Here is a 17,356-nt window from a genome sequence, read left to right as displayed (position 1 = left end):
TCCACCAAAACATTCCAGTGGGGCCTGGGAAAGCAGAAGAGCAGAGGGATGGCCTTTTCCCTTCGTGCCTGTAGTGAGGAAAAGCTGCCCTTTGTTTTTTCAGTGTGTTAACACTGTTTTTGTCCATTCACACAAGTCAATAAGTTATACAATTGTGTATTGCATTGAATGTCCTATTCTGATGTTTGAGTGTGAGCATGTTTCAAGTTTCTAGTTGTATTAGTCAGACAGTATGTACAGGATACACATGTACACTGTCTAACAAAATGCTGACTTGCAGGTTCCTTCTGGACAATGCAACAATAAATAATAATAGATAAGAATACAAACATAAAGTAAATGGCTCAGTAGAATAGAATACATGTTTTAGCATAAGTATAATACAGGAAGGCACCATTTATATTCCAATATTTATACATGTGTCTCCTTCCCCAGGAGCCTGGGCTGCACAGTGGTGGAGATGCTGACAGAGAAGCCTCCCTGGGCCGAATACGAGGCCATGGCAGCCATCTTTAAGATCGCCACCCAGCCCACCAAACCCCTGCTGCCCTCACACACCTCGGACCACACCCGCGACTTCATCCACCGCATCTTTGTGGAGGCCAAGCACCGGCCCAGTGCTGAGGAGCTGCTCAGACACCCCTTCTCCCAGATCCTCTGCTGAGGGGAAGTACTAGTACACTCTCTCTGTCTCAACCGCTCCTCGGGACTCAAGGCCTACAGCTGACATCTAGACTCTAGACTTGGAATTTGGAACATGGCCCTTTCCATCCTAGAGCTCTCTCCCCAAACCAGACTCACCACCAGTCACACTCATTCCTTAACCCACAAATACACATGATCCATTATGATGGATAATAGCACAGTGCCATTATTCCAAGCTGTTAACTACAATTATCAAATTCACCTCTAACTTCTCCCACTAGGGGGAGCTATATGACTGATCGGTGTTCAGCTGTCTGCTGTGGAGAACTGGACCCACCAACTCCATACGAACTGTATCTATTCAGCTATCACCTTGTTGGTCTGTGAGAGGATCACACACACACACACACACACACACACACACACACACACACACACACACACACACACACACACACACACACACACACACACACACACACACACACACACAGACACTCCAAACACATCAAATCTATTATATGTGGCTCAAGATGGGATTTGATCAAGCACAGCCACCGAATGTGCCTTTCAAATATGCCAAAGTGTCCCCTCCTAAGTTTACATTCTCTAGATGGGCTGTTAGATGAGACCCCTGAGGTAATGAACTGTTCATATGGGACTTACAGTAAGCTTGAGCAGAGCAGTGTCTGGTCTACTTAGGCCAAGACAGCAGACCCACAGCCACAGCTCAGTGCTTCAACATGGTAACTGATGAAACCAACAGATGCACCACTCAGTGTTATAGAGATGGGATGGATTTAATTTTTCACTTTCTCCTCTGATCCGTCTCTGATAATTTTTGTATTTTTGAGAAAGTGCCTCTTGATGCTCTTTTGAAGACTCACAGTCCCTGATGGAAGCCCATGCTGATCTGTCCTGTCCTCACCATACTTAAAAAAAAAAAAAAGGCAGGCAAGTCAGTTAAGAACACATTCTTATTTTCAATGACGGCCTAGGAACAGTGGGTTAACTGCCTGTTCAGGGGCAGAACGACAGATTTGTACCTTGTCAGCTCAGGGATTGAACTCGCAAGCTTCCGGTTACTAGTCCAACGCTCTAACCACTGGGCTACGCTGCCGCCCCAGACAACATACAACATGGAACCAGAGACATCAGTGTTTTTGTGTTGTCATTATGACCTTCACAGTAGACCATTGTGATGACTGTGCCTTATACTCCAACTCTCCACTGCAGCCCCTCAGTATCACAGCCCAGGGTTTTCTGAGTGTACCAAAAATGACCGATTTCATTCATGAAGGGGTTGGTTTCCAGTTTGGTTGGAGGATATGCTAACTACACAATATTACAAATGATATTGTACTTTGTGATTTAAAGAGAGATTTTATTTTAGTCTTAGACAAATACAATCCTAATACCTTGATTTGAAAGTGAGTTGCCATTCGGTTTACCAGCTTTCTAGGTATCTAGGAAAACGCTACGTCAAACAGTGGAACTCTGCCATTTAGGATTAATTTGAGTCAGATGCACTTTTATGTCAAATTAATGTTGTTGGTTATTGTTCGCCTTACGAAATTAACTCTTTTTTAAAAACTTTAAATATTCAATTTCTTCACTTTTATTTAAATCCCTATGTTCATCCATTCCTGAATTTTTATATTCAAATATATATATGTATAAATATATTTTTTATATAATGACTCTAGACAATTTGAAATCTAATGAGGATGCATTTAGACCTATGAGATAAATGTTGCCGTTCGAAATGATAAATTGTTAAAGCAGCTGGTTTTGCAGAAATGACAACATTGGGGTTTATTAGTGAAACACTTTGGGTGGAAAACGACCTCTGGCTATCTTACCTGGTCTCTGCTCCAAAACAAGAAACATATCCACATTCCTAGCTCCAGTATAATATATTATGTCTAATGGTCCATGCTTTATTAAATGGCAACACTGTTCCATTGGACCCTTCCAGTTGGACTGCCCTGTCAAACCTCTCACAGTTTCACTACTTCTTTAACAAGGCCACCGCCTAGGATTTTAAGGCTGCTGAAGTTCCTCCATATTTCTCCTTGCTGGCGTGATGTGTGGGAAATAGAGGGGAAGTATGTGAAATGAGTTGTGTCTCACCAGAATAACCTTCTCTTCGTGTCATTCTTGCAGAGCAGAGGGGCTGAATGTGTGTGTTAGTTAGACTGAGCTGAGCAGGGCAGGGATGGAGGAGTTCTGATCAGGTAGATGCCAGAGACCGGGGTTCCACCCAACATGACGACTTTGTTTAGCTCAGGGTTCGAGAGACCGACCGGTGCCCAATGTCTGGGGCCCTCCACACTGAGCAAAGGGCTTTCTACAATTACCTTTTTTAGTTTTATTTTCCATTTATTTCCATTTATTTCAGTGTTACTGGCTCCAGTGTTACTGGCTCCAGTGTTACTGGCTCCAGTGTTACTGGCTCCAGTGTTGCTGGCTCCAGTGTTACTGGCTCCAGTGTTACTGGCTCCAGTGTTACTGGCTCCAGTGTTACTGGCTCCAGTGTTACTGGCTCCAGTGTTACTGGCTCCAGTGTTACTGGCTCCAGTGTTACTGGCTCTAAACTACTTTCATAAGTGAATCAAATGGATATCATGTGGCTGCTAGATGTTAAAGAAGGCAGCTAAGAATCAGTTCAGTATTAGAAATGGTCCTGTTATATACAAAGAGCCAAAACAAATGTTAACAGAAGAACCCTGGGGTAAGCAAATGAAACGGAAACGTTTAGATATATACATGTATGTAAATGTATAAATGAGTATGTTTAATGACAGGGGACTTGCAGTGCAAAGTCACTCCAGTTTATCAAATGTATTTACGTAGAAAAAGGAACAGTATGTTAAATGACATTGTTTTTCTATATCTTTAAGTGCCTAATTTCAAAAACAAATAAATGTTCTTTGTCTCTGGTCCAATATTCTGACCTGCTTACTTGTTTGTTTGCGTAATGTTTGGTGTACGTTCCAGTCATGTACACCGCTCTGATGGAGGTGTGTTTGGCATTGCAGAAGATGTTTTTGGGCCAGTGGCTCTGGGAGACACTGGCTAGTCTGTCCATGTGTGTCTTCATTATCTTTGAGCAGCCAGCAGGTTGGAAAGTCAGACTGGCCCAGTCCAGTAAATAAAAGAACATCTCACTGAATAGAGCTCATTGTTGGGAGAAAGAAGCAACCCGACTGATGCTTGCTCCATCTCTTTCTCCCTCCCTTTAAGACAGAAGAGGAGGCGGAGAGAGCTCTGTTAATCTGTGTGGCCATGGGACAGAGGAAAGCTTGGACCCAACAAAGGTTCCTTTTCTTAGTTACTGTGACAAGGGGATGGATGCAGATAATACTTTATTGCTTTGTTTTCTGGTGATGCACTTTCTCTGTGTGTGTTTTAGCATGCTGCTTGTTCCATTTTCTTCCTGTGGATCTGACCCATGGCCCCTGACTACCAGGATCTGATAGCAGTTACATAACCTTCCCCTACACCTGCAATGCACCGCTCCATGTGGCCTGCAGGTCTGTTGATGTGGTTAATGGCAGTGTTATTGTGATCAGTGGTAATATTCTTGTAGTTAGTGGTCGTGTTATTGTGATCAGTGGTAGTGTTATTGTGGTCAGTGGTAATATTCTTGTAGTTAGTGGTCGTGTTATTGTGATCAGTGGTAGTGTTATTGTGGTCAGTGGTAGTGTTATTGTGGTCAGTGGTAGTGTTATTGTGGTCAGTATGTGATTGTGGTCAGTGGTAGTGTTATTGTGGTCAGTGGTAGTGTTATTGTAGTCAGTATGTTATTGTAGTCAGTATGTTATTGTGGTCAGTGGTAGTGTTTTTGTGATCAGTGATAGTGTTATTGTGATCTGTGGTAGTGTTATTGTGGTCAGTGGTAGTGTTATTGTGGTCATTGGTAGTGTTATTGTGGTCAGTGAGTTATTGTAGTCAGTATGTGATTGTGGTCAGTGGTATTGTTTCGAAGGTTGTGTGCTATGTGTCTGGGTCTGTTTGTTATGCAGTTCTGTTTGTTAGGTATGTCTCTGGGCTGCTGCGGCCCAGCATTAGTGCTGACAGGCAGACTGCTGGACAGAGGCTAAACTGGCTCCCCAGGCTTTGTGACCACACTCAGTTTGGATCCAGTGGTGCTGAGTCATAGTCAGTGATTCAGCCTGCCTGTCTGCTCCAGTTAAACACACACACACACACACACACACACACACACACACACACACACACACACACACACACACACACACACACACACACACACACACACACACACACACACACACACACACACACAGGGGGCACCAGTGGGGACTGGACCTATGCAGCCACATGTCAGACTGCTGGACAGAGGCTAAACTGGCTCCCCAGGCTTTGTGACCACACTCAGTTTGGATCCAGTGGTGCTGAGTCATAGTCAGTGATTCAGCCTGCCTGTCTGCTCCAGTTAAACACACACACACACACACACACACACACACACACACACACACACACACACACACACACACACACACACACACACACACACACACACACACACACACACACACACACACACAGGGGGCACCAGTGGGGACTGGACCTATGCAGCCACATCTGGCATATTACAATTTCACAACTGCACCTTCCACCTCTAACAACTACATACTACGTCCCATCATACCTGAGAGGACCTGTGCTAATGCTAGCATGCACATCAGTGATACTGCACATCAGTGATACTGTACATCAGTGATAATGCACATCAGTGATAATGCACATCAGTGATACTGTACACCAGTGATAATGCACATCAGTGATACTGTACATCAGTGATTAGTACACTGCATGCTGTGTGTGGGCATAGTATGTGTGTGTGAGTTGAGGTGATACCCATGGGCCACTGGGACCCCCATTCCCCGGGCTCTGCTGTTATCAATGGGCTCTTTGTTGGCAGAGAGGATGGGGTCCCGGGTCCCTGAGCTCCATGTGAGGCCTAAGATTAAGTAATGTGACGGGGGGATTTATACGTGATTGAGCTGACTGGGGGCCCATATCATTGAGTTGATGTGGCGCACTTAATCTAGTTGAGAAGGAGGGGCTGCTGTGTGAGTTTTGTTGTGGGTGGGGGATGAGGTGTATCCAGCTGAATGGTCAGAATTTGGGGTGTGCTCATTTGCATAGAAAGGAGGCTGGGGATGCAAGGGGGTCTGAGGTAGGGTAGTTCCCATAGGAGAGAGTGGAAAGGGGTTTAAACCGGCAGTAACAGAAAGGGTTCAAAAGGCCTGAATGGTGAGGTGGGGGGAGCCGTGTGCAGGCAAACAGAGCTGGCCGTCCCTGTGGTTCTGGAGGGAGATCAGTCTGGAGGAACAGCATTAAGATTCTGCTCAACACCCAGGCAAGGCGCCTTTTCTTCTGCTCCTTGCAAATGAGATGGGCTCCTCCTCATGTTGCCCCACAGGAATCAGATGTTTTGTTGGCCTTCCACTGGCTCTGAGAGGAGAGAGGGGGACACCCTCTTTCACTCTGACCAATCTCTCTCTATCTTTCTCTCTCTCCTTCTCCATTGTCTCTTTCCATCTTTCTCTCTTTCTGAATGTTTCTCCTCTGACAGATATTGCCTAAGTGACCAGATCTGAGGCAACCACAGTGACTGTCTCAGAAATCCAGGGGGCGATACAGTTAGTGTCACCTTAATGATGAGACCACGTTATTAATCCTGCTAGATGGAAGCTTTTAAAACAACACATCCAGCCAGACTTACAGTGGACCCACTCAGTTAACCTCTATCAACAGGGACCAATTGGAATTCAAGTCACTCTGTTGTTTTCTGTATTTACAGTCTTCCAGTCTCACTGGTTCCCACTGGCTACACATTTCTTTTAACAGAGTGTTTTGGTAACAAAGAGTGTTTCTATGGTCTGCGGTGTGGGTTTTACTACCTGTTGCAGGGCCAGAGTTGGTTGGAGGGGAGAGGGAGAACAGAGGCGAGCAGGATGGAAAAGGCCCTAGGATCTTGCTGGTATAGTAGCTTGAGAGATCATAGACCTGGTTGAGCATGTTAGGATCATATCTGGGCAGCATGACTGTATAATAGCTGTGGATGTTTATATAAGGCTTCATCCCATCCCAGAGTCACATCCTATTAGATGAGAGTCAGCAAGAGTTTAACATGTTTTGAAGTAACTGGCCCTGGGGTTGCCATGACAATGGATGGAAATTGATTCGTAACGGACTGGCTGCTGGTTTGTCGGGTTCAGACTAGGTTTTACGTCCCATCACCCCATTCTCCAACCATCCATCTGCTGGAGTCCTGTGACAGTTTCAACTATCTAATAACTCACAGACTGCCTCACCCTCAGATAGCCTAGCGGTTAAGAGCATTGGGCTAGTAACTGAAAGGTTGCTGGTTTGAATCCCTGAGCCAGCAAGGTTGAAAAATGTGTTGTTCTGCCCTTGAGAAAGGTAATTCATTACCAACAACTACTCTTGGGTGCTGATGACATCAATTAAAGGCTCTGCTTGGATTCAGAGGATTTAGGTTAAATGTGGAAGATGCATTCAGCTGACCAGGTGTTCTCCTTTATAGTAACCTAATACTTACTTTGGCATACATATTGTTGTTTGGATAGGTACCCAGAACTCGTTGGGCTTTTTGACCATGCCCAACACAGACTTCTTTCTCCAGGTCCAATTGCCCTCTTTTCAGGCTAAGCAGTCATTAACTCTGATTGAATGAGCTGCCATCACTTACAACAGGGCTTTATGAGATGTGACTTGAGGAAGAGGGAGTGGTCTTATTGTTGCTAAGAGGCTGCAATCCAACTGGCTGCCTCTGGTCTTACTGGCCCATCCTCTGACCCATAGCTTCCTCTGTAGTTGATCACAGTTAATAATGGTAGTGATACTGATGGATTAATAATGTGTGTGTGTTATGTTGCCATGCTCCTGTGTGTGGCTGTTTGTCCGTCCAAAGAGAAGCCCTCCAACCCACTGATAGATGTGGCCTATAGGTCTTATGTATCCATCTGTAGCCTGTCAGTGACATCATGGTCAGAAACTCCAGGGGGGGCAAAGAGGTGGAGATGTATAGCTGCTACTGTTCAGCCCTGTGGCCCCAAAGCTTCTCCAATCGGCTAGCACACTGTAATGGTGTCACTTGTTGACTGTTTAGTACACTGGCATTTATTATGTATCCATGACTACAAGGACAATGATTATAATTTTTCTCCCAGTATGATTTTCACATACTGATATGCAGGTCAGCTGTTGAATAAGAGTTAATCTAATAATGCCATTTAGCTATTATAATGTTATTTTGTTTCTACTCCCCTCTGTTTGCTCTCCTACTATCCTACTATCTCACAATAGTTTGGATATACTGTGGTCAATGTAGATATTCAATAATTGATTAACTGTTCTTGACTTCTATTTGATGTACCTAGATAAGACATGTAATCGTACTCATTCCCATTTTGACTCAGACAAGGAGAAGACTAAAGAGGAGCAGAGGAACAGGGATGGGGTGTGAGACGCTCCTAGACGGTGCTGCTGTCACACACAGAGTGGCGCGAGCCAATCAGAGTAGTACCAATAAATCTGGAGGGCTTAGTGGGATATTTTGGACGCCAAGCGAGACAGAGTGCCACACAAGAACACAGCTACTATCTGACCCTCTCTCTGTCCCCTTTTTCTCTGTCCCTCTCTTTTTCTGACCCTATTAGTCACCAACTAACAGGGATGGAGGAAAAGAGATCTCATTCCTTCACCTCCCTGCTTCTTTTCTTCCCTTTCAATCACACTCTGTCCCCATCTGTGTCTGTGTGACTGAGCATGTGTGTGAGGCAGCTTTGATTTGGTAGCCAAGCTCTGTTGCACCAAATCCTATTCAAACAAGGACGAGAGAGAGAGGGAGAGAGAGAAAGGCCAGGAGACATTTGTAGCTGAGTGGACGAGCACAAACAATCCCTGGCACACAGCTTTTGAGTGTCACATAAACCACCCTCCTCCCTCTCTCTCTCTCTCTCTCTCGCTCTCTCTCTCTCTCTCTGTCTCTCTCTCTCTCTCTCTCTCTCTCTCTCTCTCTCTCTCTCTCACTCTTTCTTTCTGTCTGTCCCTCTCTCTGTCCTATTCAGTGACCGGCCCGGCCCGGCCCTTTCGCCCCTCCCTGTGTACTCTCTCTCAGGATGGGGGATGTCTATCCCTATAAAAGGCATGTGTGTGCCCTGACAGGATTTTATTCCAGCTATGGAGAGTCAGAGAGTCCTGTCATCTTACAGGAAGCGTTTCGGGCCCCAGGGGGCCGGCAGCGTGGGTGGGGGCGTGCGGCTCAGCAGTCTCTCCTCCAGCCGCTTCTCCCTCCATGGGAGTCCCCGCCACATGACCCACTCCAGCACCATTTCCCGTCTCTCCCTGGGGTCGGCTGGAGGGGCCCTGCTCCTGGGGACCCCTGGGAACCGGCTGGACTTCTCGGCTGACTCACTCCTCAAGGCCCAGTACCGGGAGACGCGCACCAACGAGAAGGTGGAGATGATGGGTCTGAACGACCGCTTCGCCAGCTTTATAGAGAAAGTGCGCTTCCTGGAGCAGCAGAACACGGTGCTGGTGACGGAGCTGACCCAACTGAGGGGGAAGGAGCCCAGCCGTCTGGGAGACATCTTCCAGGAGGAGCTGAGGGAGCTGCGCAGGCAGGTGGACGGACTCAGCGCTGGGAAGGCCCGGCTGGAGATAGAGAGGGACAACATGGCTGCTGACGTGGCCACGCTCAAACAGAGGTGAGAATGAGGTAGTCTCATTTCCATCAATACAATTTGTCACTGATCAGTGTACTTTGTTTTAGTATTTTGGAGTTCCAATTGATATTGTGGAGTTCTAATTGCTTCAGCAGTCTGTCCACTTAAAAGTTTATTCAGATTTATGTGTATTGGTCAATATGTTAATTTTGAATTGGAATCTTTGCTACAGTCTAAAACCAACAAGTGGATAGTTGCCATAACACAATTCAGAATAACTGGATATCGTGTTACATGATAAAATTGCTCAGTAGATGCTTTGGCTTGTTAGTTATTGAAAACACTGTGCTCTGAGAAGGCGTTACTCAATGGGTGTCCCTCTTTCTAAACTTGATCCTGACCAGACCCCTACAATAGAGCTGATTTCCACAAAGAGACCAGGGAGCCAGGCAGATGTTCTGTTGTTGCCTGATCCCCCTTAACACTCATTGGTCAAATTCATACTTCTTAGTTATGTTTATTGGTTTATTGCTTAAGTGGCATAGTTTATAGTTATGAGGTTATGGCTTATGTTTTCACAGGGTGCTTTTCTGTTGTTGCCAAGGACAAAGGGAACATCTAAGTTTGTATTGGTTTCTGAGCCTGTGTATACTATGGATCACAGACGTGTGTGTGTGTGTGTGTGAGTGTCACTGCTCTCTGATTACAGATCTTTGCTTTGGTGCAGTATGTGGTATATTTTCACAACACTTAGTACAGAACTCAAACCACATCATCAGAAAGGCAGTCATTTCTCAACTCAATTGAGTAAGTACAACATCAAATCATACATTCACTTTTTGACCAAACTTAATTAGTGTTTCATCTGGAAATACATGTTTCACATTCACAATGCAATACATGTTTCACATTCACAATGCAATACATGTTTCACATTCACAATGCAATACATGTTTCACATTCACAATGCAATACATGTTTCACATTCACAATGCAATACATGTTTCACATTCACAATGCAATACATGTTTCACATTCACAATGCAATACATGTTTCACATTCACAATGCAATACATGTTTCACATTCACAATGCAATACATGTTTCACATTCACAATGCAATACATGTTTCACATTCACAATGCAATACATGTTTGTTTAAAGTAATTGCTTTTCACAATGCAATGTTCACTTTACTTTTGCTATGATTGTCTTCTCGTTTTTTAAAATACATTTTACTATTAATTGAATTTTTTTGATTTTATTAGGCAAGTCAGTTAAGAACAAATTCTTATTTTCAATGACGGCCTAGGAACAGTGGGTTAACTGCCTGTTCAGGGGCAGGATGACAGATTTGTACCTTGTCAGCTCAGGGATTTGAACTTGCAACCTTCCGGTTACTAGCCCAACACTCTAACGACTAGGCTACCCTGCCGCCCCATTAACCGACTGCTCTTAATTGATAATCACTTAAATTGTTTGGTAAACCTATAGATTTTAGATTTTTTTTTCTACTACAGTTTTAAAGAACTAAATAGTGAAAAAGTATGTTTACTTTTTATAAAAGTATGTTTATAAAGTATAAATATATACGTACTATAATGTACAACTATAATGTACAATTATGATGATGAAGCATTTCGCTGCACAAATAAAATAAAATTGTATTTGTCACTTCTTAAACAAAAGGTGTAGATTAACAGCTTACTTACGGTCCCTTCCCTACAATGCAGAGAGAAAGAGAAAAATGACACAAACCAGTACTAGTGCACCTGCGATAACATCTGCAAATCTGCACGCAACCAATACACTTTGATTTGGCTATTAGGATTTTACTGCAAAACATTTAGAATCTGATATTGACAAGATCAGAGATGTTCTCTGTCATACAATTGAAAACAGCGGTAACTACACATTTGGTCAAATTGAGTTAAGACTGAAATCAGGCTTTGTAGTCTCCTGGTTCAATTATCTTCCGTTTTCAAAGAAAATTATGTTTCAAATGTGCAGTAACTACAATATCCACGTAAGAACCAACGCAAACAGCAGTAAGTGAAGTTACTAAGTGAAGTTCCTGCAGTTTGCCTTGGTATTCTATTGGGCTCTGAGTTCAGGCCATCCCGATCATGACATACCCTCACACACACCATGAGACAGTCAAAAGGTTGGATAAACACATTTAGATTGTAGATACTGTACTTTTCTTTTGCATTACCCATATAGTTGTTTGTCATACAAAGGCAGAGTGCAGTATCAGCATTTTAGGGGTCATAGGTCAGTGCATTATCCACCTACAACGTATTTGGCTGGAGAGTAAAAAAATACTTTAAAGACATTTTTCTCAGATTCACTGTTTGCATGGACTGCTCTTTGCCTTTGTATGGCATTTCAGGTGGCTGCCCCCTGCCCTTGGCATTTGTAAAACTTCTGTAGCAATATGGAGTGGGAAAGCGGCAGTGCATTTGGACAATTAATAGACACTGCAGTAAATAACATTTTAAAAACCATCTGTCTCGTCCAGGCCCGGAGTCTTATACTTAGTATCAATGGTTGCTTGGTGAAAGATGTCTCCAAACAAAATGAGTGCACAATAAAAGGTTTTGAATATAAATAACGTGTTAGTTTGGTACTAAGAGTTTTGAAAATTCACCACATACGTGTGAAACTAGCACCAAAGCTACTATAAAAACACATTAACACACATCTGCTTTTCACCTCTTAGAGCTCAGCATGAGTATCGATGGTGAAGGTTGACAAGGTTAGAGGTCAGTTCGTGTTTCCTGCTGGTTTCCCAACTCTACTCTCTTAACACCAATTCATCAGTCTCTGAAGAAATACAGATCTGAGTTTGAGCGTGTGTGAGCATGTGTGTTTCAGTGTGGGGCAGTTAGTGGCAGATGGAGTTTGGAAGTGTGTGTGTGCGTGCGTGTTCATGTGTGTGTGCTTGTTTGTGCATGTGTGTGTGTGTGTTTTGGCTCCATTCTGTATGCGTAAACCCCGCCTCCGTGGGAAAGGCTGATGACAGGCTGATGTATAGAAGTGAATGGCTAATGATGTGTAAGCTCTCCATTCAGCTGAGCTCAGCCCACCTACTGCCAACTCTGCTACTGCAGCATGGAAGACAAGTGGTACTCAAACAGTCCATATCATCAGTATATTCATGTCATTATGTATACAAGGATATCCATACACAGACACATTTAATCATATACTGATCATGGATGGAAAACATGATCATATATATTGGGCAATTGGTGGGATGATGACTGGGATTCATTGACTTTGTATCAATAGAGAATAGGTTGAAACTATGTTTTATCTGAGGTGCATGGATCCTCTTTGCGTGACCAATGAGTGGACTTAGTGTGCACCCTAACACTGCCTCTCCTTTTATCTGTCTGTTTTCTATTTTTCCTCACTCTCCCTTTCTCTTTCAATCAGACTGCAAGATGAGATGGTTCTTAGACAGGATGCAGAGAGCAACTTGAACGCCTTTAGACAGGTGAGGACATTTCTCTCATAATTTGTATAAATGTCACTATTATTGACCCTCTTTGCATGTGATCTTCACAGCCCGTGTTTTTATATGAGGAATATACAGGTCACATTGACCTAAGGATTCTCTGTGTGTAGGACGTGGATGAGGCGTCTCTGAACCGTGTCCAGTTGGAGAGGAAGATAGACGCGCTGCAGGATGAGATTGCCTTCCTCAAGAAGATCCACGAGGAGGTGAGCTTCAGCTTCCCCTCGTCTCTATGGCAATCTCTAGTCCTTACTGACCAACCTCTGTTTCTATCTCTGAAGTAAATTGTGAATATTGAGAGAATGAAAGAGGTGACCTTTAACCTGTAAGCCTGTGGTTGGTTCTCTATAGGAGCTGCGTGAGCTGCAGGAGCAGCTGATGGCCCAGCAGGTCCATGTGGATGTGGACGTGTCCAAGCCAGACCTGACCGCTGCTCTGAGGGACATCCGGGTCCAGTATGAGTCCGTGGCCTCCTCGAACATTCAGGAGACGGAGGAGTGGTACCGCTCCAAGGTCATATCAGAAAGCTTGGGCTATTGCATATACATGTACCTACATTACTGTACAGGCACAGGGAGACACACTACCATACAGATAAACATGCATACAGCCAGGTGTTGCACAATGCACACATTGACAACACACTATAAGATGCAAACCTTAAAAGTGTCCTGTCTCTCCTTTTGTTGTTATGCACAGTTTGCCGACTTGACCGACGCAGCTACTCGGAATGCAGACGCCTTGCGATTGGCCAAACAGGAGGGCAACGAGTACCGCCGGCAACTCCAGGCCATGACCTGTGATGTGGAGGCGCTCCGTGGAACAGTGAGTTGTCCAATCAGAGCAGAGTGTGCTGTATCAACAATGAGACATGAGAAGATCATGAGTTCCATGACTCCCCTCTCTAACTGAACCACCTCTACTCTTTCATCTCTTTCCAAACCTCTTCCCCCTTCCTTTCCTTCTCCCTCTCTTCCTCCTCTCCTGCAGAACGAGTCTCTGGAGCAGCAGCTGCGTGAGATGGAGGACCGTTTCTCCGTGGAGACGGCTGGTTACCAGGATATGGTGGGTCATCTGGAGGAGGAGATCCAGACTCTGAAGGAGGGGATGGCCAGACACCTGCAGGAGTACCAGGATCTGCTCAACGTCAAACTGGCCCTGGACATAGAGATCGCTACCTACAGGAAGCTGCTGGAGGGAGAGGAGAGCAGGTGAGGAGATAACGGTGGAGAGGGAGGAGGATGGTGGAAAGGAAGGAGGCTAGAAGTTAGGAAGAGAGGAGGGAGGAGGGAAGGAGAGAGAGGGTGTTGAAGGGAATAAAGTGGAACAAAATAATGTGGATATAATGAGCTGGGTCGGGAGGAGACAGTGTGATGAAGAAAGAAAAGACAATAGGTGGTGGCTGGTAGTTACTGATACACTCTCTTCCTCTTCCTCAGGATCACTGTTCCAATGCAGAGCTTCTCCAACCTGCAGTTCAGAGGTGAGTAAGGGTATCCTGACCCAGACATATTAGCGTAGTCTATCATGGCATTTAATAATTTACCTCAGCCATATGAATGATGTGCTGATGCATAAATCTCAAGTTAGGATTCGGCTCTGACTGGATTCATGGGCATCTGAAAGCTAAATGTCTCTCTCACCCTCTCCCTGAGTATAGAGACCAGTATGGACACTAAGTTCTCTCCAGAGGCCCATGTCAAGAGGAGCATCATAGTGCGGACTGTGGAGACTAGAGACGGGGAGGTATGTAGAACATCATAGATCATTGAATGAATCAATGGGGGATTTATTCCCGTATCAGATGTGTGAATGTACTTGCTTCCTGCTTAGCTCCTCCAGAGGGCAGCATGCTACATTGTATTATTCAAACATGCAATTTCATCATCACTTATTGACAGTCCCTCCCTACTGCTGCATCTACAACCCAACATGCCCTGTTCCCTGCTCTGTGTTTCAGATCATTAAGGAGTCTACGGCTGAGAGGAAGGAGATTCCTGACAGTCCTTAAAGGACACAAATGGTGCTAGCTATATGTCTGTCATACTGTCCCCACTCCCCAGTAACACTTAGAAGCCTTGCATGATAATGATACCCTTTCCTGACCAGGCACCTCCCTCTTCTCCAAACCTCAAAGCCCCCCCAGTTGCAACCACCTCACCATCCCCTTCCTCCCCTCTTCATCATCACCCCCAGACCATGCTACATCATTAAATACTTAGGAGTTGCATTTTGTTGAAACAAAAAAAATCCCTCATTGCATCCTTGTTTTGTATTGCTGTAACTGGAGATAGGCTTTAGTGCTGGAAGTGTGGCCATGCACCTTAGAAGGAAGGGTCTTGGACTACTACCCTTTGTGATTAACATACTTAATGCTTGGAAATGTATATTTTGTTCAGCTCATAATAGTGACAGATCAGAGTGGGAAATGTTCTCAATGTGTTTGGATAGTAGCCAGAGAGGAGGCCTTGAAATGTAGTGATTGTTATTCAGCTAGTGGCAGGGGTCGTGCTGAAGTTGTGTGGTTTGAGTGGATGTGAGAAGTCAAGAGGAAAGTACAGTTGCTGGGGTTAGCAGTGGACAGGATGGGTCTCAGACAAGGAAGATGACGTGTGAATGACAGTGCTTTTGGCAGAACTGTTGGTGAAAAGAAAGAAGCTGATGTAACTCTCCTCTAGGACCAAACACCATATCCATTTCATCCCTCCGTCATACAATCCCCCCCCCTCTCTGGATGCAGTGTCTCTAGTTCCACTGTTTCATTGCAACATCATATTTTAACACTAGAACAGCGCCTGGGAACATCCACTTACGCACCAGGGGTGAGAGGGACAGGATGGAGGTGATACAGGGAGTATTGACGAGACCCTTACCTCTGAAATCCCCTGTTCCTCCCCCAGCCCCATCTCTGGAGTGTCAGTGATTGTAGAGAGACACAAAAGAGGGTGTTGCTGAGATAGCTTGGTGGTGGTGGAGCGGTTGGGGTTACACAGTGTCTCCCTGATGACAGCCCTCTCCAAGAAACACTGGGGGGGTGGGGGCTTGGAGGGTGGACGAGAGGAGGGGGGTTGGAGGGTTGGAGGAGAGGAGGAGGGTTGGAGGAGAGGAGGAGAGGAAGAGGGTTGGAGGAGAGGAGGAGGGTTGGTGGAGAGGAGGAGAGGATGAGGGTTGGCGGAGAGGAGGAGAGGAGGAGAGGATGAGGGTTGGCGGGTGGCTGTCACAACACTAACTGTTAATCCCAGCTCTCTCCATCTGCTTAGAACCCCTGCTGACATAAACAAACTGACACCCCTGTCACCTACCATTCAGTACAGATGGTGACTACAGACTGCTTTTCATTCTTCACTAAAGACAAACCGTAACCGTCTTCTAATGTGCCTGCGTTTCTTTCACATCTCCCTTCCCTCTGCTTTGCCTTCGTGTCTTCACCCGTCAGCTCTAGATACTATTTCTTCTCTTCTTGTCTGCCAGTTACAGTAGCCACAGCTCAACCACACTGCAGTAGGTCTCAGAAAAACCTACAAGACGTGAATATAACCTTAGTTTTGACCAACATTATGACAACCCGCTAACAACAATAAAGCCATTTTGTTTGATTAGTATTTGTGTCTGAATGAGTCTTTTGTGAATGACAGTTTTTATTTGCTTTCTTTAGTCCAACACAAGCTGCTGCTTGGATTGAATGTGTACCGTTGTATGATTGTGTGTGCTCATGAAATGAAGATAGATCCAGTACCAGCTCACTGATGGACCTTTTTCATGACTTTATTTTACATTATTTTACATATTTTACGTTAGAAACTCGTTGAGTGGGGCGCCAGATTTCAGGAGGACAGTTGGCCACTTGTTGATTGATCATAATCAATAGAACCCACATAGTCATAATCAACATGCGTCATTTATCATAATGATAATCATCCATCCATATGTAGGCTCCTGTTTGCGGTATCTGTCTGCGGTGAATGAGTATAACTGAGTCTGACAGCCAATCTCTGTATCAGGTTCCACATTAGAGGTATGTGGGAGAGATGATGACTGGCATGGCAGACCGCTGAGATTGACAGGAGGGGTCAATGTTCATCATCATCATCACTACGTTGGTTGTTGTCCAGTGGCGAGGGGAATTGAGGTGGGAGGGTTCGGCACCAAAGCCTAGATTTAATGTACTGTCATCATCACTTGTCATTATCAGTGCTCTGCCCAGGACCCTACAGAAGCACATAGACAGTATATTCTCTCACAGACAGGGTCAGACTGTAACACTGTTGAATGATCTAACAACCTATCCACACGTTCAGCCCTCAAGGACCCCTCACTTCACTGCCTGCCCAGACTCTCTGAGTCTTCCTGTAAGGACAATGACTCAAACAGAGATTATATAAGTGCTCTCAGTGCCCCCCCCCCCCCCCCCCCCCCCCCCCACACAACCTCACCATACACACTGCTCTCTGGGCCCCTT

The 17,356-nt window shown here is 45.0% G+C and overlaps 2 protein-coding genes across 2 annotated transcripts in view; both read left to right on the top strand.

Annotated features, from left to right (window-relative positions):
- The window catches only part of LOC109882222 (mitogen-activated protein kinase kinase kinase 3), a 20,005-nt gene extending 18,536 nt beyond the window's left edge, over window positions 1-1,469 (top strand). The window contains exon 17 of the mRNA XM_031827950.1: window positions 436-1,469. Within this exon, the coding sequence (XP_031683810.1) occupies window positions 436-664 (229 nt within the window). The 3' untranslated portion in view covers window positions 665-1,469. The remainder of the gene's footprint in view (window positions 1-435) is intronic.
- Window positions 1,470-8,872: 7,403 nt separating this feature from the next.
- Window positions 8,873-16,499, top strand: LOC116374491 (glial fibrillary acidic protein). Its single transcript, XM_031827949.1, has 9 exons — window positions 8,873-9,416; window positions 12,816-12,876; window positions 13,008-13,103; window positions 13,249-13,410; window positions 13,597-13,722; window positions 13,888-14,108; window positions 14,337-14,380; window positions 14,558-14,643; window positions 14,858-16,499. The coding sequence occupies exons 1-9, from the start codon at window positions 8,890-8,892 to the stop codon at window positions 14,906-14,908; spliced, it is 1,374 nt and encodes a 457-aa protein (XP_031683809.1). The 5' UTR covers window positions 8,873-8,889; the 3' UTR covers window positions 14,909-16,499.
- The last annotated feature ends 857 nt before the right edge of the window (window positions 16,500-17,356 follow it).

Source organism: Oncorhynchus kisutch, linkage group LG6 (genome assembly GCF_002021735.2).
Source record: "Oncorhynchus kisutch isolate 150728-3 linkage group LG6, Okis_V2, whole genome shotgun sequence".
NCBI classification, from domain to species: domain Eukaryota; kingdom Metazoa; phylum Chordata; class Actinopteri; order Salmoniformes; family Salmonidae; genus Oncorhynchus; species Oncorhynchus kisutch.
This window is presented reverse-complemented; position numbering and strand designations above follow the sequence as displayed.